The 23126-nt window shown below is 39.1% G+C and overlaps 1 protein-coding gene across 5 annotated transcripts in view; it reads right to left on the reverse strand.

The window, feature by feature from the left end:
* The window catches only part of LOC126475985 (protein abrupt-like), a 270298-nt gene that overhangs the window by 166472 nt on the left and 80700 nt on the right, over positions 1-23126 (reverse strand). For 4 of the 5 annotated variants that reach the window (XM_050103511.1, XM_050103507.1, XM_050103510.1 and 1 more), the window contains exon 6: positions 13572-13658. In XM_050103511.1, coding sequence (XP_049959468.1) covers positions 13572-13658 — 87 coding nt within the window. Of the gene's footprint in view, positions 1-6235; positions 13372-13571; positions 13659-23126 lie in introns of those variants that run through there. The other variant, XM_050103508.1, reaches the window with a different exon arrangement.

The following is a 23126-nucleotide window of genomic DNA, read 5'->3' on the forward strand; positions in this document are numbered from 1 at the left end:
TCATTCTAGCATACAATCATGCCCCACTGACTAGTATGTAATTACATTGAACAGTTTCAGCTATTTGAATGGTGTTGCATGGTGGACCTGTGCAAAGCTGGATGGACCCACAAACTGACCACTGCGAATGTTGGGCACAATGTGTTGGTGGTGTGCCACTGTTTTCAAGAGTGATCTGTGGAACATTCCTCTCCCATCCTGTAGACCAGATTCTGACAGCTGTGTAGTACAGACAAATGTCAAAATCGACGCATTGTGTGAGCAGTAATGGCCAACGGAACATAATCCAGGGATGACATCCAGACACATGTTGCATCAGAAGCCACCATTGAGAACTCCCTGTTTGGAGTAGGATAAAGATCACATGTGACTCTGGCCAAGTTACCAGTGACACAACATCACGAAGCATGGCAACTCTGATAATGTGAAAGAGTTGACTGGAGAGTGGAATGGCATTCTGCTGTCTTCTGTGATTATATTAGATTCTGCTAGTATGCGAGTGATGGATCTAGTATATGGCACAGAGCAAGTGAGCTGCCTATTCCAGAGTGCATTTGTCCGTGATGCACGTGTGCCATCCCAGGCCATTCCATGCGATCACATTTGGCGTTTTTGTAGTGTAAAGTAACAAGTGCCTGCTACATTACAGAGGCCATCATCCCCGTACTAATACCATTTCTTCAACAGGAACACAATCCATTTCTTTTCAGCAGGACAATGCAAATCCACATACGTCTGCCGTGACGCGAGCTCTTTGTGAAGTGCTACTACTCTGGCCAGCAAGATTACTAGATCTTTCACCAACTAAGCAGATAAGAGACACGATGAAGTGGGAACTTATTCATGCTCCATGGCATCCACAACCAATGCTAAATTACAACAAAAGGTGCAAGATTCTTGGGACAATCTATCGCAGGATATCATTCAGCACCTTCGTGATTGATTGCACATGAGAATACATGCCTGCACCGCTACTGTATGGTGATACACTGTGTACTGATGTGACTATTTAGGCACTCTTTATTGTGATGAGTGTTTTGTTTGGTCTGAATTTGTTATACACTACTACAATGATGAACAACCTGTCACTTCACTTGTCAATAAAATGACCTTGTCATTGAGTGTGTTGCCTTCTTTCTGGCTGTGTATAATATTCCCTCAACTGTCTACTGAGTAACTAATAAGTGTTAGTTTGGACAATGTTCTAAAATGGGGCTCAAGAATTTTTTTTTTCTCTCTCATTTCATTTCTTGTACCTACTAGTTCTCAATTTTCTCCATTCTGTTTTTCTGCCATTGCTCAGAAATGTAGAAGTCACAACCTAAAATGTAGGAAATTCATAATATATAGTATGAACCATGATACAACTGTTCCACTGTCAACAGTTAATAAATTTGTGCTCTGTCAAACATTATTAATCCTTATTTCAATTCTGTCTTTATGGCACGAGTGTTACTATTTGTAAATGTGGTACTACCATCTTTCCTACACTCAGCACAAAGCTGTATCAAGTCAGAGCACACCATAAAAATTTTGCATTTGCAGCCATTAAATCTTGTCCAGTGAGTGTAAAGAAACAGAAATAGTGAGAGGATGATGGGGTTTGGAAGGTGAAGACAAGATGGATTGGGGTTGAGGAAGGTCTAAAAAAGAACTACTCCAATGCCCTGTTGTTTGTATATGTAAACAGTGAACATTAGTGTTCATTTCTTATCATTACAACACATCTTGTATGGGACGTATTTCATAAAACTGTTTTGTTCATTACATGCTATTGTGGTCTGGCTGAACACACTGGCACACCTATTAGCTTCCTATGTTACAAACTACATTTCAAATCATATAAATAAAATTAAAGTGATTATTATAATGTTATCTTTGTGATGTTGACAGTGGAAATCCCACTATTTTTTTTTTATTTTTTTTTTATTTTTTTACACACTAGGGATGACATTCTGCAAGTAATTTAAACATTGAGCATTTTCACTAATTTTAATTCAGTAAGAATCAATTTACAATGCAAATTGACAATACTTTTAATAGAAGTAGCAATTTTATTACTGCAAATTTTGATGACGCTTAAGATCAATTGACCATGAAGAACAACAAATATACACAATAACAGTTATTTGAAATCTGAGATTAATTACACGAGTGTCTCCAAAGCATTAGATAAAACCATAACCTATAAATATGGCAAGTACGTGCTCCCTAGAATATTATGGAACAAGTAATACAGGAAAAGAAATGATGATTCTGCAGCAATCTTTTCATTATCATACTAATTTTTACCATAAATACATCACACTGTTATAAACAAACGTAAGTTTCATTTTTTATCCACTTTAAAGAAAGGCTCTTTCTCCATGACATTTGAAAGCCTAACTCACTATTCATTAGAAAATTTTATATTCACTTTACTGTTAAAAGTTCATGTTTCATTTTTTTATAATTTTGTGCTTACACAAAATATAAGGACAACCCACGCAACAACCACAGTTTAGTATAGTAAAAATGCAGGAGAAATCTGGAATTTCTTTCCGAAAATAACTGATATGCTGCTCCATTGCAGTGAATGTGCACCTACAGAAATGAGGTAAATATAAAAATTATGTCCCACTGTATTACACTCAAAAGGAGAGAATGGCTTAACAAGCAATCAAACTTTGACTATTTGTAAACATCTGCCAGTAATCCCACTGTACTGAAAATGTACATTTTTTACTTATGATGCTTTTTGAGACCTTGTTCCAATATGGAGCAGAACAAATACTGGGATAAAATATATAAATATCTTGTACTGAGGCTACTTACAAACAAATGGGCTCTTTAATTCTCTACGAATTACCTCAATATAATATAGGAAATCAAGAAAGAATGAAGATTTTGATACACTGTCTGCAGAGACATTAGAATGGAAATTGAACTGTTTACTGAAGAGATACAGTACAGGGAAAAAATACTGTGTTAACACCAAAAAACTTCAGGTTGGAGCTGCCATTAGTTGCGGTCACGTGTGGGTGAGGTATGTTTCCTTGTGTGAATATGTGTATGTGTGTGTGTGTGTGTGTGTGTGTGTGTGTGTGTCTTTGGCTGAAAGCTGTAATGTGCCTGTCCATCTTTAAGAAAAGTAGCAATCTATCCTTTTCCTAATATTGCTGAAACTTTGCAATAAGGAGAGCGCGTGCACCCACCCACCCACACGAGAGAGAGAGAGAGAGAGAGAGAGAGAGAGAGAGGAAGGGGGGGAGGGAGAGAGAGAGGGGGGGAGGGAGAGAGAGGGGGGGGGGAGAGAGAGAGAGAGAGAGAGAGAGAGAGAGAGAGAGAGAGAGAGAGAGCCAGCCTACATTTCGATCTTAAGCGAAAGAATTACTAACTGATCAGTATCAGTAAAGCTGCCACAGAAAGAACCTGCCAAATCTTTGAAGTGCACAATTCAATACTTATTTTTTCAATCATGAGTATTTTCAGTCACCACAAATACCAATAAATACTGCTTGAAAAATTATTAAATCTGTATTTCAAACCAGTTTTTATTTGAACCTTATGAGCAATGATGTTTCTACTGATCCATGTAAATACATCTCAGAGCTCGATTTATACCTTCAATTCATCATTACCTCTCCCCTTCCACTCTTCCAAAATTTACAAGGATTCTCCTGCTTGCTGATTAAATATACCTAGGATAAATGATGTGGTAGGGAATGATTTTACCACAGGGTCAGGGTAGTTAGCAGAATTAAACTTTCATTCAGAAGATACAGTGTCAACTGAGAACATACAAAATCACATTTATAAATACAACACCTGCAATGATGTGTAATGATACCGGTGTGCAAATCATACCTCCAAATGGCTCTGAGCACTACGGGACTTAACATCTGAGGTCAGCAGTCTCCTAGAACAACTTAAACCTAATTAACATAAGGACATAACACACTCATGCCCAAGGCAGGGTTCGAACCTGCGACCGTAGTGGTCGCGCGGTTCCAGACCGAAGCACCTAGAACCGCTCGGCCACTGCGGCTAGCCATACTTCCAAGATATCTACGTATCTATGAAGGTTTCCTACCTAGCACCCAGGCAATTCAAATCATAGCAAACCTCGCAACATACTAAAACCTTTTACCCACATTTTCTACAAACTTTAGAGTAATATTACTGAAATGAAAGACCCACAGTTTGTTAGACACAGACATTCTTTGTAAAGCATTGGGAACTGTGTGTGTGTGTCATTGCCTGTTACATCAACTAATTCTGAAATTAGAATTACACAGCAGAAAGGATTTTACTGGACAGCAGATACACTAATGCACTCGGAACATGTACCACAGCATAGCTAGGGCTGTTTCATCAAAATGACCATCTGAATTGTTTCATTTAATGTGTTTCTCACCTTCACAAAAGTTGTTAGATCTTTCATAAATTCAGAGATTTCATTCAGATCCTCTCTCATAGATTCACACAACACTTATTTATTTACTTCAGATCACAGAAATACCAGCAAAAATGGTGAAACTTTTATTGTGATTTGCCTAACATTTTTTATAAGTACACAACCAAAAAACTGCACACATATGTTTTCTATATGAAAGACAATGGCATTTTATTGTGGTGAGTTACTTCACACGAAACCCATGTTTTGTGTCTTTGATTGTCTACTCAGATGCTCTTCCTTTCTTTGTCTCAGAGAGAATCCATTGTAGTTCTGTGACTGCAGCAGTTGAGGTATTTCACATACTAAGAGCATAGCGGCAAAAAAGAAAAACACAACACACGCACACACAGACAAATCTGCACTCATTCTGTGTAAAACATAACAACTACTACTTCCTGCAAGTTCATCGAAAGACTGAGACATTATGAGCTCACAGCTTTGTAAAGATATGGATTAGTTCTAAAGAAAAGTAAAAAGCAGCAACCACCTAGAATTAATAATGATACTTATTTAAAACAAACAGTACCAATATTGGTATTGAATCGACAAGTTCATCAACAATCAGCTGTTTATGATTATAATTTCATTTAGCTCATGCCAAACAAAAGACATCAGCTGTTTCAGGAGTAAAAAATGATGCACATTTTCAATAGTACCACCACTACAAGAAACTTTAGCCACACCCACAAACAGACAAAATCCTAAATTGCTGTTTTTTCCCTGTAAGAATTCCATTTGAGATTGTGTCATGGTCAGTGCAGAATGTTTTTTTCAAAATAAAAGGGAAGTGTAATTCAGACAATGAAAATGCTACACTATTTTAAGAAACACTATCAAATTGTAAAAGAGTTTGTTGCCAATAGAGCCAAGTATCTCATTTTAAAAAGCCAGTTGCAGAATTTTTTTTTTTTTTCCTCTCAATGCAGCTTTCATTTAATAATGGCGGCTCAGCAAGAAAGATAACACATTAGTGTAAGCAAGACCAATTAAATAAGCAGATGATGGAAGATAATGAAAGGGAAGAGTAAAACAGGAGAACTCTTGACAACATCTTTTCCCATAGCAATGACACAAAACTCTGCACATCAGCAGCCAACTGCGTGTTACAATTTCTAATAATGAGAACCTGGCATTCAGTACCACCTGTCTTTTTCCGGAACAACTCCCAACACCACTTCCACTGAGGTCCACTCAGTCCCAATTTCTTAATTAAAATTAATTCAGTCTTTTCGACATCAGTGCAAGCTTTTACAAAAGCCCATAGAAATAATAAATATACAAAGACCGAAATTCCTCTACAGACAGACTATTTTCTCAGATTCTTCTTCAATGAAGGAATGGAGATTATATAATTTAATGTCCCATTAATGATGAGGTCAACAGAAATGGAACTCATGGTTGGTAATTCAAAACTTCGAAAACCATGGAAAACTTACGTCTGGATGACTGGAGGGGGTATGTGAACCCCAGTCTTCCTGAATGCAACTCCAGTGTCTTAAACCCTGCACCACTTTGCTTTGATTCATCAACAGTAGCGTATGTCAATGGTTTAGCACATACCAATTACAATTCTGAAAGAGTTTTATTTTAAACTTTTTGTCTGTTTTCACTGAAGCAATCCATTGTTAGTAATGACTCTGAAATCCAGTTCTTGTAAATACGTGACAAAATGTCACTTAGTGTTTGATTTTTATCTATTTTTCTTTATGCATATAAAACGGCCCCAAACAAAAGACCAGTATGCTTCGTGTACCAGTTAATTATCTCTAGTCAAACTGCTTGTGAAGTGGCTTGGATGCTCATGGCCACCACTTCCAGCATCTCTTATAAACAGGTAGCTACATTTTTTTTTTTTTTTTTAACGTTACTACACTCTATTCTTTTTTAGTTAGTTCATTGTTACTTGAATCTCGTGTTCGAGACTTTATGACTTAGTGACAATAAGGGCTTTGAAAAACAAAACGTGCACTGTTACAGTCCATTAAGGTAAATAGGACACACAAAGTTAAATAGATGTTAAAAGTTTGCTACTGTTGCACAGTGTATGTCAATACATTTTTAATATCCACATGGTTCTCCAAGAAGACAATTTTTAATCATTATAGACATGCAGGCAGATGATAAAAAGCACAGTTAAAATGTTCAGATGCCGCATGTCAATAACAAATGATGGAAATCTCTCAAATCACATTTTACATGCAATACATTTAAATTCTGCTTCACAATATATTTCCTCAACTGCATATCACAAGAACTGAAAATAAAATTTGTCTCTTTTCAGAAAGTTTCGATTGATTGCTAAGCCACAAGTGGTAACTGAAGATCAAACATTTTTGGCTTAAAGAAGCCACATTTAACAAGAGAAAACAAAAATATCAAAATTCAGTATTCAATAACTTGCTGCAGGAAATCATTTCTTATTCCACATAATTTGGAAAAACACCTACAATATGTTTTCAAGACTGTTATAAAAATGCTCAACTTGCCTGATTTGAGTTACTTAGTTCTGGGCCAAACTTTCCGATCATAGCAAAATTATCAGTAAAGTAATGGCAAAGACTGTCAGACTGGCTGTATGTGAGTCATTTTCATTGATCTCTTAAGTTACATTTCTCAAAATCCTGACTAGTCTGCAAGTCTACTAAAGACATCTGATTCGTAACACAGTCGTTAGTAATGCATATAAAACCACTATCTACAGCAATAGGGGCAAAATGTGATGTTATACACATTTAACTACCAGAATATAAGTTAATTATAAGAAAAATTTATCAGATAAGGATTCCACAAATAGAGCACTACAATAATACAAGAAACCAACGTACCAGATCATCATGAGAAGCATGTTAAATAGCATTAAAAAGTCCAAGCTTCTTTCTAAAACAGAAATATTCAAGCAACACACACTAAAACAAACATGAACTTCCTCTCTTTGAAAAATGAGGAATTCAAGTAGTTACTATACTTTATCCGTATATGCTTCAGTTGTGTGAACAAACATAAAGCTACCACTATCGTCAACAACAAATAACAAAATTATCTGACAAATGATTACTGAAAATGGATGGCAACCACCAGATTCCAAATACCTCAAGAGCTTTAAGAGAGAGAGGGGGGGAAATGGACGAGGGCAAAGGGTGGAGTAAGTAGTTAGTTACACAGAGACAAAATGCAACTTTAAGGATGAGCTTGTGTACCCTTTTCTGCTACTTCTAATTGTACTCAACAAGAAATCCATAAATAACTTCCTTATTTCTGATTTTGCTTCCCATTGCTTATGAACTATCACTTAATATCAAACTACTACAATATTTAAAAGTTTAATGAAAATTTTGTTTGTTATGAACACTTCTACCGATTAACAATCTAAGCATCTTGTTGAACAATTCACAGAGGAACATATTTAATTAGTTTACTTCTCATGAGAATCGTGTACAGTTAATACTACATTTTACAAACAAAAGTTATTTAGTATGAAAACAGTATCAGCCTTATTACTCAGATAAATATTTCAACAAAATTATTCTAAAAATGATCATTTCATGCAATAACTTGTCACAACCAATCACAAATGCCAGTTTTCTAAAACAAGACACTTTCTTTAACACAACACACATTGCTGCAAACGCAAGCAACTGCATCCATACATTCATGAAATATCTCTCTCTCTCTCTCTCTCTCTCTCTCTCTCTCTCTCTCTGTGCGCGCACACGCACACACACACACATTATGAAAATTTGTTCATACAAATTTCTTCCAAAAAGAAACACAACACACTGCAGCAGAAAAAGATTAATCATTCAGCTGTACAAGTCATGTCTACTGATCAATGAAGCCTGGATCAGTAACACAACAAGAACATGCAATACCTATTTTCAAGTTGCATGGGGTACTGCATTTCTCTTGTTACTATTGTCCTCTATTAGCACTCTGAGTAAACACAGCTTTCATTGCTTTATTGTGTACTAACATAATAATCTGTTTGGATATGCGTAGCAAATTTCATTGTAGGTTTAGATAATATTAACTTGCTTCACAATTCCTAAGTCCTTATTTTAAGCACTAGTTTAGACTTCCTGCTCAGTTCTTCAGAACTTTCTTCCTGAGTTAATAAACTGCATACAATCCAGTCTGTGGAAGCAAATTAAATTCATGGCTACTATTCAATGCCAACACTGGTCTCAGATTGATTACTTCAGCTTACATACAATTACACATTGAAAGAACTGTTACTTCAGAGTATGTTACTGAATCTACAGGTTTATAAGGAACTTATGAAGCAAATACTTGGGGAGTCCATTCAATTGCACAGCCAGTATTAAGTACATGTAATAGTACATCAAATAGCTATGTGATTTTATCACTTTCTTATGACAAAATCTGAGAGAAAGGCACGCACACTGGCAGCATTATGCTGAGGCACGCCTCTTGTTAAGTACATGCACTTAGGTATGATAGAAGTTACCGAACAATAACAGTAACAACACATTTTAGTCCAATTGTACCTAGACTTTAAGAACAAGAAAGTTTAGTGTTTGCTGAGGATAGTCAGATTCACTGAAAGTAAACATATCAATTTAGACTTAAACAATGGTGTGAAGAAAACAGGATGCTAAATTCTTGGTAAAATATCAACTCCTTCAAGCAGCATTGTACAAATATCTGTCACACAGTACCATAAGTCTTGTAATATACAATTTAATACCAAAGCATTTTAAAACATCTGATAAACTCTACTGATGCCTATGACATAACAGAACAACATAATGTTTTAGTCTTGTATGTTAAGCGTGTAATGCTTTGCAATATAGTATATGTACAGTCTGTATATTCTACCAATTAACCTGAGTTGAGCCTGTCTGTTGACGAAGCTTGGCCAGGATTTGCAAGACAAGGTGGCCAAATGCCTATTGTCATGAACAGTTTATATAAAAATCTCAGTTCAACAGAACTTTCAAACTGTAAGTAGTAAAAGACATCACAAAAAAATAATGCTTGAAAATCTGTGGCCACTTTTCTTGCAAAAAAGCTGACCAAGCTTCCTTTATTGTGATATGAGGTTAACAGTTTAGTGTGTAGAAATAAACAAAATATACACCAGCAGTGAAAGATGTAGGAACCTCTCACCGCTTTACCTGTGATATGTCTGTGGAACTGTATAACTGCTAAAGGCATAAAAAATAAATTATGCTCCATATATTAGTTAATATACAAGCCTCTCCTCTCAGATACACATAACAGCATCTTAATACTGTAGTCTGTCCTCTACACAGTCTTCCAGGCAAATATTATTGCGAAGTGAAAGAGAAAAAAATCTTTTCACTTTTCTTTAGTCTCATGCTCTATCCACATGAACATGAAAAGAACCACTCTGTCATTTACACTACCATCACTGATGTCTAATCTGCAGTGTAAAGTAATTGCCACAAAACAGAAATCCTGCACAAAGGATACTACAGATAAAATCTGTAGATAATATTGTAATATATGCATAACAAGGCTCTTCCCTTTGATGCCATCAAAGTAAAGATTAAAAAATATTATGAATATAGTTCTAGCTGAAGTGTAATGAATCAAGTAGTCTCTCTCCTGTTCAAAACCAGTTCCTCAAAGATTGCTTCAGTACTACAATTTGTCTAGACATGAGTTAAAGAAACAGAGGACATAATTTTCTAATAATCTGAAAGCAATATGGGTACCTTCACAACATAGTGATCATTATAAGTTTATTGTTGGAAAGATAGGCAAATAAATAAAACAACAGGCAGGCAGACATACAGAGACAGAGAAACAAACACACACATACGCAGAGAGAGAGAGAGAGAGAGAGAGAGAGAGAGAGAGAGAGAGAGAGAGAGAGTAAAAATATTTTAAGAGTGAGATGATGATAAAGAAACTCGATGTGATTATCTAGTACTGATAATAATTACATTTAATTACATCTGAACAAAAACAGTGGAAAATGTAATTTCTGGATGAACTAACAAAGTCCATGTTGGAACAAATGGGATGAAGTACATGAAAACTGCTCGGATGTGTTGAAAACATCTAAATCCTGCACAAGGAAAGACAAAACTGACAGCACAAATTGAATTTAAAAAAGGTGGAATCAATAAAATGGAAATGCCGTGGGGCTAGGGCCTCCCGTCGGGTAGACCGTTCGCCTGATGCAAGTCTTTCGAGTTGACGCCACTTCGGCGACTTGTGTGACGATGGGGGTGAAATGTTGTTGATAAGGATAACACAATACCCAGTCTCTGAGCGGAGAAAATCTCCGACCCAGCCAGGAATCCAACACGGGCCGTTAGGCATGACATTCCATCGCGCTGACCACTCAGCTACCAGGGGCGGACTAGTGGAATCAATTATGGCCCTATTTAACTGCTTAACAACTGAATACTGGAGAGGGAAAGAAATGAAATGAGGAAAATCTGAACCAAAGAAACGTAAGACTCTCAAAACAAAAATAGGAGCATAGAGTGTTAATTATGATGACATTCAAAGAGCTACTTCTGTTCAGCTAAAATAGACTCAGCTATGAATGCAACATAAAAAAAATTAATTTTGAACTTTTGAAATAACACACTTCTTCACAGGGAAGTAGAATAACACAATGCAGATAGATGGCATGCAGTATTTTAAAATAACTACTGTCAGTGTTTCTTCAGATGCAACTTCAAATATGTATAGATAAGATTTTTAAAAAATCATTCATTGTTTCTTCAGATATAATTGCAGATATGTACAGATAAGATCTAACATCTGCAAACTGAGCATGGATAACATAACAATGACTTATTTTTGTCTCTTATATGCCTTCCCCACTGGTGCAAGGATTCCAGTTCCTTTGCACCCCTCCTAACATGTCCTTTTCTATCTACACTTTTTCACTATAGCTGCCAACAAAGGAACTGTAGTTCTCAGGGTTTCATTTTCTGATCTATACACAGTCACAATTATGATCCCTGTTTCTCACATCAGATGCAACAATTACTTGCATGTTCCATGGATAATAACTGTGACATGACTCTACGTACGCAGGCCTCTAAATATGACGCATGATCTCCAAGAAAATATCACAACAGCAATTTACTTTAACTGCCTTTTACATTCATTCTGATCTATACTGAAATTCAGTAACTGAAACCAACTAAAGCAGAGATTTATAAATGATAGAGCACAGCAATCAGTCATCCTTTTTTGCATGTTTTATTTGGCAAATCCAGATTTCGGCTAGTGCCTAGCCATTATCAATGCATTATTTTCTAGTCTCAATGCATGTCAGTTCCCAGTTGCTTGGGCTTTGATTATCGAAGAACTGCATATCCCAATCAGTTCACTAACTTTTATCCATCACTTATATTTAAGAACAATGCTGTGTAAATGATTAAAAATCTATTATTTATGGAGATCAAAAAGATCCTGCTGCTGGGTAGAAATCACACGAGAAGAATCATGAACTTTGCAATCTGTAGTACAAGAGGATTCAAGACATGTACAGGTATGCATTTTTCATATTGGTCTTGGTTTTGGCTTCCTCTGCCATTCCTTACAAACATATCAAACAAATAAAAAACCAGCAATTCTGAGCTACTTAAGATTTCCCAATAACACCAGAATCATATCTACACTAAAATATGTAAACTGTGGAATAATATTCTGAAAACTACAAAAGACTGTGAAGAACTGAAGAGAAGACATGTAATTTTTGTCCCAATTTTGGTAAAATTAACTCAAACCAGACACCTTGTAGTACTGAAGCTGCTTTAATTGCAAGTCTTGTACTATTCTCTCCTATAGTTACACGATGAGGCAAAACAAAATTTGTATAAGCACTTCTGGAAACTGGTTTCAGTCTAAAATATTACTCGTATAGTGAGTAAACTTCAAGACAATCCCAAAGTTTTCAATCTTACTCCTATGGCAACACTCATATATCCAAGCCATCAGATTATGTGCATAATTCAATGTATATAGGTACAAATTTAACAAAAAAAAATTACCCTCACAATGCCCCATGAACTTGCACCAAGTCATGCAGTGCTCCAAGACACAAAATTCTTATCTTAACCAAACATGGTAAAGCATACAAAGATGGATAACCAATTACATGTTGCCAAGAGGCTTATTGCACAAAACAGGAAGTAGGTAGACTACTCCTTGCACTCTTTACACACTTTCATTTTTTTTTACGATACATTAAAAAAAACTGGCTCCTATTACACAACTATGCACATCAGTAACCCCACAGTGACATGGTCTGAACCAACCAGCACAGTGAGCACCACTATTATACTACACAGTAGCTGGAGTATCATCAACCTCTGACACATCATCTATCATTAAGCACAGACTGAGAAAATGATCCAGAGGACACAATATGCTCTATTATTTTTTTTAATTACATAATGAACAGTATTAGAAATAAAAAGAACTGGGCCACTTCTGGAGGCAACAATTTCACTAGTTGGCAGGTTGCTTATTGGCTGTGGGAGCAACAGAAAAAACAGTAGAGTCCTGGGAGGCAAATGGAGGTGGTGGTGCACGAAAGTTGGATGCACTACTACTACTACTACCACCACCACCACCACCTCCATTGGCCCCAATAAACTCCTCTTTCTCTTCAGACAAAACAACCTGTGGTGGCGGAGGGAAGAAGTCTAGACCAGAGCTGGCTGCTGTAGCAGGAACAGCATGTGGTGGAGGCTGCTGCTGTTGTTTCGGTGGTCCACACAGCAGCTCGTGGAAACTCATGAGATGACGCTTGAGGTACAGCTTTGTCTTGAACGGCTTGCTACACAGGGGGCACGCCACGGTCTGGGGGTTGTGGATGAGGCGCAGGTGCTGGCGCAGGTTCGACAGGTTACTGTACATGCGGTAGCAGATGGGGCACGGCCGCGGGTCCAGGGAGTGCAGTTTGCGGTGGTCAGCTGCTGTAACACACACAACAAGCAACCGTGTCAGAGCTCTCCCGCCTGCAAACCGCACCCCCGGGACACCCGCATGGGAAAATGGACAGGAAGTGTTGGCTGGTGAGGAGAAGGGCAAGTAAAACAGGAAAGCAGGCAGGATATCCCTCAGGGTCAAACATTACACTAAGTTTGTCAGGACAGAGTCTTATTTGGGTACTTACCTTGTGAAGCTGGCTCCTGTGGCAGTGTTGATACATCTGAGAGGAAATTGTGTGCAGCGGATGTTCCAGGAATCATCTCCATTCCACCTGCAAATAATAAGACTCCCTATCAAATATAAGGTACTGGTGGGCAACTCTACATTTGCTTTAAATAAAATTAAATGTTTCCATAAAAAATAATTTTAACGGTGTAGGGCTGAGTGATAAGTTGTTATGGGCCTTCTCCATGTTGTAATGCTACTGTATACTAGAGATATGGATTACAATAATAAGGAAAAAAGATTACAATTTAATGTTTCACCAACCACATATTCATTAGAGACAGCACACAAGCCTGAATTGTAAAAGGAACATCACCATGACCTTTTCAAAGGAATAAATCAGGACATTTGCTTTAGGGAAACCATGGAAACCTACATCTTGATGGCCAAAGTTGGCATCTGAATCCCAATCTTCTTTAGAGAAAGTCCAACATCTTAATCACTGTACTATTTTATTTGGTGGGCCACTGTCAAGTAAGATGAAAATAAAATTCTACACAGGAAAAATTTGCACAGTTCACACATGTGGCAAGTGTTTAGAAGAGGCAATTTTCATGGAAGAGAAAAGTACAACAGGAATTATGGAATTACAAGTGAGTTATCCAAAATGATGGCTCTGAGCACTATGGGACTTAACATCTATGATCATCAGTCCCCTAGAACTTAGAACTACTTAAACCTAACTAACCTAAGGACAGCACACAACACCCAGTCATCACGAGGCAGAGAAAATCCCTGACCCCGCAGGGATATCCCAAATGATACCTGCTCTGCCGAACTAGAGGATGCCTGCCTCCTCTCCCCCCCACCTCTCTCTCTCTCTCTCTCTCTCTCTCTCTCTCTCTCTCTCTAGGCTACCTGAACATTTTCTCAACTTCAAACTTCCTAAAGCTTTTATTTTTTAATATATATGTATAATTTGCACTTAATGATAACTGACAGGCTTTACAGAATTAAGTACAATACTTTCCCTCAAATAAGAATATGGTAAGAGCATACACAAGAAGGAAAACTGCTATGCTAGTCGGAGGCTATACAAAATACACCTATAAATCAAAATATAATAATCAAAACACTTCTTTGTCAAACACTACCAGTTAAGAAATGGAAACATTATCAAGCTCTCTTTCATTGTTTTATTAGTTTCTTCGCAAGCTTCTGTAATAGGAGAAATATGATATTTTCTGTGTAGATAAGGTTATATAAAAGTGACAGCCACATTACTGGCATTTAAGCCCTCAGACTTTTTTGATTTTTGCTTATTAATTTCATCTTCAAGCAATTTGCATGCTATTGATGTTAATAGTTAGTGCAACTTGAATAATACATAATGAGACGTGTAATAACAATAATAATAATAAGGAAAATTAAACAATGGAAACTCCAGGTACGAATATCAGCAATGTAGGAAAAGATAGAGTGCTACTTACCATAAAGAAGACGCATCAAGTTGCAGACAGGCACAATTAAAAAATACACTCACATGTAGCTTTTGGCCACAGCCTTCATCAATAAACAAACACACACACACACGAGATGCTAGAGTTGGCAGTCATGTGTCTGTGAGGTGTAGTTGCTGTGTGTGTGTGTGTGTGTGTGTGTGTGTGTGTGTGTGTGTGTGATATGTCTTCTTTACGGTAAGTAGCAATCTATCTTTCCCTACATCTTTAACAAAGAAAATGGTTATATCTGATGGATTTGTGTACATACATAAATGAGTTTAAGTTAAAATTTTAAATCATCTTTTGCACAATCAAAAAATTCCTCTATGGGATAGAAAGTGGCTTTTAATGAGGCACTATGTGCTTCTGGTGGCAGTGCATTAACAGCTTTACTCCAAGATATTTAAAGTTATTGTGAGTTTTGCTTAGTCTTGTAAAGGGCTGGTCAATCTTTTCTTTGTGACATGTATTGTGACAATGAAATGATTGCCTTAATTTATAGCTCTCTTTGTTTTCTTCTGTGTAGACTAGGCAACTAAGTAGAAACACTGATGGGACTTTTATGACATCTCGAAAAGCACCCTACAAGATACATTGCTTTTGAAAACACCTGCTACAATTTGATAGCCTCTTTCTGCCACATAAAAACTCTTTTTACCCCCGTGGAGCTGCAGTACATCATGTGGCTATGAAAACAATGCATAGGAGCTGAGCATCATGTTTTCACTCATACATGCTCTATGTTTATATAACAGGTGTATTACTCTTGATAAGTAAGTGCATAAAGGATCTGTGTGTAGGTTTCAGGTTAATTCAGAAGGAAACACTGTACACTGGGAAGTTTAACAGCTCTACAGTCACTGTCGGTACTGCATGATCTGAAAATTTCATTTTCAGTTTTATTCTGGTTACAGTTAATTCGTTGTCTTTAAGCCAGATACTAGAATGGTTGGCTCAGCTTTGCTCCTTTAGGTCCTCTATGTCACTTGCAGTTGCAATGAAACTGGTATCAAAACATACAGAACAGATTTCCACGGCATGATACTAGGCAGGTCTTTAATATAAATTATAAACAGTAAAGCTCTGAGAACGGAATCTTGTTGAGGCATGCCTCTTGAAACATCTGGAATTCCAGAAGTGTGTAGTAACCATTGAAGAGTGCAGCAATCAAGTAATACAATATGGTTGTATTCATAAACCTCTGAACAATAATGGAAATCAACCTCTCGTAGATCCCTACGTAACAAGACAAAGAACAACTGATGCGAATGATACAACTGGAAGAAAACAAAAGCGGGTCAGCCAGCACTGCTCTGCACACATATATGTGTGAGTTGCCGATAGACAGCACAGTGTAGATTGCGCCGAGCACACACCTCCCACAGGCGACCTCCAACTGCCAGCCCACACTGCTACAGTTGGTGGTCGATACAAGCACACATGCATGGCGACACCACATTTGGAGCATTTTGGGTGAGCGCGCGCGCGCTCAGTCATACACACACACACACACACACACACACACACACACACACACACAATGAAACTGGTATCAACAACATACAGAACAGATTTCCACGGCATGATACTAGGCAGGTCTTTAATATAAATTATAAACAGTAAAGCTCTGAGAACAGATTGAGCGTGTGTGTGTGTGTGTGTGTGTGTGTGTGTGTGTGTGTGTGTGTGTGTGTGTGTGTGTGTTTTCACTAGTAGCAGGATACAGCACACCTCTCCCTCATACAAATTGGGTGCCCAGGCAATGCAGAAGCCACCAGCAGCCCAACAAGAGACGCATCTGTTGGATCTGGAGTGGAGCAGCCGGTGCCATGCTGTGCCAGGTAGGCACCAGAGCACAGTGCCAGAATGTGCTTGGACATGGGCAAGCCTGAGGGCAATGGACTTGTACAGCGCCTTATGACAGCACCAGAGAGGAGGGTGACATAGTCATCTGAGCATCATCATCAGCAAACAGTTCCCAATGTGAGGGAGACAGGGCTGGACCTACTGGTGATGACAGTTGAGGTGATGATGGTGAGGGGGCCGATGGAGGTGGCTCAACTGGAACAACAGGCTGCAGCAATGGACCAAGGCTGGAGACAGACTGGCGCCTAGTACTGGGAAGCTGGAACCCGAGGGGTCCACACATGGAGGAGGCAGCCAATGGGACGGGGGTGCCTCCACAGCAGGCAAGAACGGGCTCGAGGTGGTGGGCAGTGGGGCAGGGTGTAGCGACGGGGGGCACAACTGATCGAAGTGGTGTGACACCAGCCTGCGGACATCACAAAGACAGCATCGCCAGTGGTGGACCCTAACAGTGGACAATAGTGACTGGTATCCACCTGAGCCAGCAACCAAACTCTCACACCCACACTGGTGATCCTGGTGGGCTGCAGATGGACGAACCCACCTGTGGCAGGAGCAACACAGGCAAGGAGCATGCATGGCTTCCAGCTGTGAAGCAACTTAGTCTGGCTCAGCTCCCTGTAGACATGAAGATAGAGTTGCTCAGAAAACGGAGAAGGGCATCGTCTGATGAAGAATCCACAACAAACTTTTTCATTTGGGACTTGAATGCATGCATTAGTCATTTTGCCTTGCCGTTTGGTTGAGGGAGCCATGACATGATGAATGCCATGACAGGAACAAAACATCTGAAAGGTGTGAGAAACGAACTGGGGCCCCATTATCAGAAACTACAGCACAGGGCAACCCTTCAATAGAAAAAAAAATCATCAAAAGCATAAGAATTGTGACCTCCGCCAATGTAGAAACAAACATGAGAATGTAAGGAAACCAGGAAAATGCATCCACAACCATGAGTCAACAGGAATTCAAGAAGAGACTTTCATTGTTTACAGGAATGTGTTCCCAAGGCTGGCAGGGAGTGGGACAGGGGGACAGGGATGCCCAGGGAGCTGCCTGTTGTTGGGTACATTGCTCACAAGCCACGACAAAATGAACAAATTTGCCACCAATCCTTGGCCAAAAAACATGTCTCCTAGCTAATAGTTTAGTGCACAAAACTCCCCAATGGCCCTAGTGGAGAAGGCTTAGAACCTCGCCCGTAACACAGTTGGAATGACTACTCTGCGAGAGAGGTCTTTTGTCCAAAATGGGACTAGGTCTTTTGTCAACAACAGCAAAACACCACCCAAAACAGGGGATATGAAGCCCAATCTGGCGATTTATCTGCCCAGCCCTGTTGAAGAAACTGGTGTAGAATTGGGGAGCAGTTGCCGTGCATGAGCTGGTAATTGGGAAACTCTCGACTGTGGCCTGCATTTTCAAAATCAAGATGGAAGCAAAGCAATTCTTCGCAACCAAAATTGGGATCAGAGTCCACAGCAAGGCGGGACAAGACATTCGCATTGGCATGTTTACAAGTAGGTTGAAAATGGAATTAGTAATTGTAGTGAGACAAGAACAGCACTCAGAACTGTAGATGGTGTGCTGCCTTAAAAGGAAAGGAAATGCGAAGGTTAAACAAGGAAATGAAGGGTTTATGGTCAGTAATAAGGTGTAACTTGAAACTATAGAGGGAAAAAAAAACATGAAATTTCCGGAGAGCATAGACTATGACAAGAGCCTCTTTTTCCATGAGAGTAATACTGCTGAGCTGGATTGATAAGCAAAAACTATGTGCTGGTCCGGAGAGAACACAACTAAACAATGTGCCAAGAGGAGTTTGGATTTCAACATTTGAAAAGAATATTTGCAATCTGGGCTCCAGCAAAAAGGTACAATGTTGCATAACAGGGTATACAACAGGTGGCTCAATGTTGCCGCCCCTGCTCGAATTTACGGTATTAGACTATCTAGGAAGGCCTTAAGCTCCTTTGTGGATGAGCGAGGCATAGACGTAACGGGAGATGTGGTCTGGAAGAGGGCAAACCTCATCTCATTAGACCTCGAACCCAAATACACAACAGAAGGTTGAAAAACCCGAGATTTCGCGATATTACACCGTTGGTCTACAGATTGTAAGACAGAAAACAAAGTGCGCAATTTTTTTCAAGTGATTAGCTGTGTAGGAGCCCAGACAACAATATAATCCACATAATTAATGCAACCTGGGACAGGCACAGTCAATTGTTCTAAAAATAATTGGAAAATAGCAGGGAGGGGTGCTGGTGACACCAAACGGAAGGCACAAATATTGATAGAGACCAAAAGGAGTATTTAAAACCATAATTCACAAAGATTCTTTGTCCACAGGAACCTGGAGATATGCTTCAGACAAATCAATTTTAGAAAAGTACTGGCAACCCAATATTTTCACCAACAGTTCCTTCTGGCGATGGAGAGGATAAGTATCCGCAATCGACATGTTTTGACAGTAGTACTGAAGTCACCACACAGGCGAAGTTTCCCTGATGGCTTCTGAACTACAACCAGCAGAGATGACCATTCACTATCCATAACAAGTTGCACCACCCCTAGAGACTGAAGGCTGTCCAATTCAGCTTCCACCTGAGCTTTCATGGCGACAGGAACAGGACATGCACAACAAAAATGAGTCCAAACCATGGATTTCAAAGAAATTTGAGCAGAAAAGTTTGTAGCAAACCCTATAATTTCCAAAAACAACTCCTCTTCACACAATGTTTGCAACTGAGAATACAGTACCTAACTGGACACAAGGTGAACTGTGTCAGTGACAGAAAATCCAAATGCCTGAAATGAGTCCATCCCAAACAAGTTCTGAATACCGACACCGCAACCACCAAAAATGCAATGGAACGAACCGCTGACTTATAAGAGGTAGGTGCCATAAATTGTCCGAATAGCGCAATGTTCTGTTTGTTATAACTGACCAGCTTCCATGTGACTGGTGTCAATGGAAGTGAGCCCAAATTCGCAAAATTTTGATAATTCAATGACATCACTGCAGCACCTGTGTCAACCTGTAGCCAGAGCACTTGGCAAAAAACACTTAACTCAATAAACAACTTGGGAGAAGTCAGAAGTATTAGAGTCAAACAGTGAAGGTCTTTGTCCAAACCCCGAGCAACCTTTGGCGAAAGGGCGAAAGACACACAGAGGCGATGTGGCCTTTCTTCTGGCAAGCATCACAAATAGCCCAGCCGCCACTCCTGCTTCCTCATGAAAGCTATCTGTCATCCTAGTGGGCCCATCTTGTGACATTACTGCCACAACACCCCACACTTCAATTTGATCACCCACTGCTCGAGAAACTTGATCAAAAGATTGTGCTATTTGAAAAACTTCCACCAAAAGGTGGTTTTCAATAGAATAAAATCTTCTTGCGCACTTCATTGTCTGGAGCTAAATAGATAATTGTGGTGTGCACCATATAGTCTGCACAACCAGTAATGAACTGACACTTATGGATAAGACCATGAAGTTTGGCTGCCCAGACCATCTATGACTGATTTGGTTTCTTGTGGCATCAGTAGAATTCAACTCACGTCACTATGACGTGTTCACTTGCGATGGTAGTTGGACAGGAAACTGCTCATGTGAAAAAAAAGAGAGAGAGAAGAAGAAGAAGAAGAAGAAGAGACAGAATTGCCGGTTCTTGCACAGGGACAAGCTTTAGATGGAAGCCTTGAGACGAAGAAGCCAGAGCACAAATTCAAGTCTGTCATGCTGAAAACCAAAAAATTCTGTCTTAGTCTCTTTTCATAAGATTACAAACCTCAGATGAATCATCATAGGGAAGAAAAGCGGGTGGACGGATCGGTGGAATGGTACCTGTCTGTTAATGGAAGCCGACAAAGTGGTCATTGCCAAAGTAAGCTGCTCAATTACGGCCAGTAGTACGGTGTCCATAAGCTATGAACTTGACGAAACTGCACTTGAGAGACAGCACACATGGAAATCATTCCAAACATGTTGCCAGTCGTGTAGTACCCAAGCAATACACAAAACCAATCCAAGTAACAAATAAGGCTTTATTCATAAACATCTGTACAATAACAGAAATCAGCTTCCCATGGCTCTCCACATAACAAGAAACAGAACACCTGATGTGAATGGTACAACTGGACGAACATTAAAGAGTGCTTCAAGCATATATATGCAAACATACCAGTATTTATCAGAGTTCCACTGCAGGTGAAATATTGGCAAATTTGCTGGTACAAGCAGTTTCTACTATTTTCGAAAGTATTGGTACAAGAGAAGTATATGATGGTAGTTATCAACACAACTTTATGAACATTCCAATTCAGCATTTCATCATGTATCTGCTTCATCTCCAAAGCAAGATAACAAATCACTCAGAAAGATGTATATGTATTATAAATAGCACCAGATCATTAAAATCAACAGTGAAGACACATTGCCAGAATTTGAAAGCAGCCTTTTCTTGGTGCAGGAAATCAAAGTCGTAGTATTTCAGTGGAAATTGCTGAGAATCTCTATCACAAAATTCCTATAAAGGAGACTTTCAACAAAGACTTTTGGCTAGATTGTGGCCAAGCGACAAGAGCAATTATACTACTCATTAAAACATAAGTTTTGATGATATTTTTTATCGTTATCCGTGTTTTTCTTTTTACATGTTTCACATTTTTAAGAGCTTTTGCAGTATATTTTGTGGTTATTGCCTTGAAGGTTTGACCATATAGTGTTTTTCCAATAGTCTTATTTAAGTTTACATACTGAACTGAACACTTACAATGAACTGCACACATCTGCATGTATATCTATACATACCTTTTGCTGTGAGGAGCTGCACTTGTGTCTTTTTTGTTGTTGCTCGAATGGAGAATTGGCATTTCTGCATAACACTTACGAAATATCGCATGTTTGAATTTCCGTTATGTGTGACTTATGTCTAACATTTTTATTTATATACATCCGATGTAACAGAGCTCATGCTGCTAACAAAGGCAACACATTGTCATCAGATGTTACATTATTTCTATAGTGAAGTAGTCTGACCATGAGTGGAAACAGTGGGAGTTGTCATAGGAAAGTAAGTAGTGGGATGCACTGTGGGAGCAGCAAGTGGCTTCACTTGGGGAATGTAGTGGCGAGAACTATGGGAACATCACTGAGGCCATCTCCTGGAACTGTAAAATATGCAACAATAATAGTGTGATAGAGGAGCAGGAAAGTAAATTCTGTGCTCTTCAGCCACATTTGGATTAAGATCAGACTTAGTGAGGACGAAAGAAATAAGTGGTGGGGAGGGCCGGGGGGGGGGGGGGGGGGATTGGGAACTGGCAGTTGGTAGGTAGGCTAGCAGGAGGATGTGATCAGGTTCCAGCAGCCAGAGATGAGGGGGGCAAAAGTCTAAGATGGTGTAGATGTAGGGAATGTGCAGCAGACACTATGCATATATAGGAAGGCTAGGAAGAGCACAAATGTTAGGAAGAGTGATTACTGCTGCTGGCAGCAGTCTTGGATGAGATGTAGGCCTATAGTTACAGGAGAAGTTAGGGGAAGGGTATCAGGTAACCAGCATTTTCAAGCCATGTGTTGGGCTAGTTGGTTCTAGGTTAAGGTTTAGGGCCTTTGTGTATGGATTTTACAGAGGAGGATCAGGTAGTGATAATGGATGGGGCAGGGAACAGCTCTGGGTAGGGACAGGTCATACAATATAGGTGGTGATCTGAGTAAGATAATTTCCCTAACTGGTGGCATCAATGGGGGCATGGCTGGTCTGTTCCAGTGGTACAATCAGCCTTGTCTTGGCACTGGTGTTTGGCAAGTCGCTACAGATGAGGAGGTGGCATTGACAATTGTTGATCGGGTGCACACTAAACTGGTATCACTGGGGACTATTGGGAGGTGGGGCTACACAAAATATGGTCTGTACCTCAACAGGACAGGGAAAGGATGGAGTTAATTAGTGAGAGTATTGCAGGTGGGTGTGGGACCACACACGGTCAAACACCTATTGTAACAGGTAGAATGGCTGGGCCTCTTTTAGGATAAACCACAACAACAGGTTCCGCTCTTCTATAACTATCTCTACCACTTTAGGGATTTTTTTCATGGTGTGTCCGGAAGATAGATTGTTCCACATCAGAGTGCACAAACACCACAGAAATTTGTTTGGAAGTATCTATTATTCACCAAAATATGTAGTTCATTAC

Source organism: Schistocerca serialis, chromosome 1 (genome assembly GCF_023864345.2).
Source record: "Schistocerca serialis cubense isolate TAMUIC-IGC-003099 chromosome 1, iqSchSeri2.2, whole genome shotgun sequence".
Classification (NCBI taxonomy): domain Eukaryota; kingdom Metazoa; phylum Arthropoda; class Insecta; order Orthoptera; family Acrididae; genus Schistocerca; species Schistocerca serialis.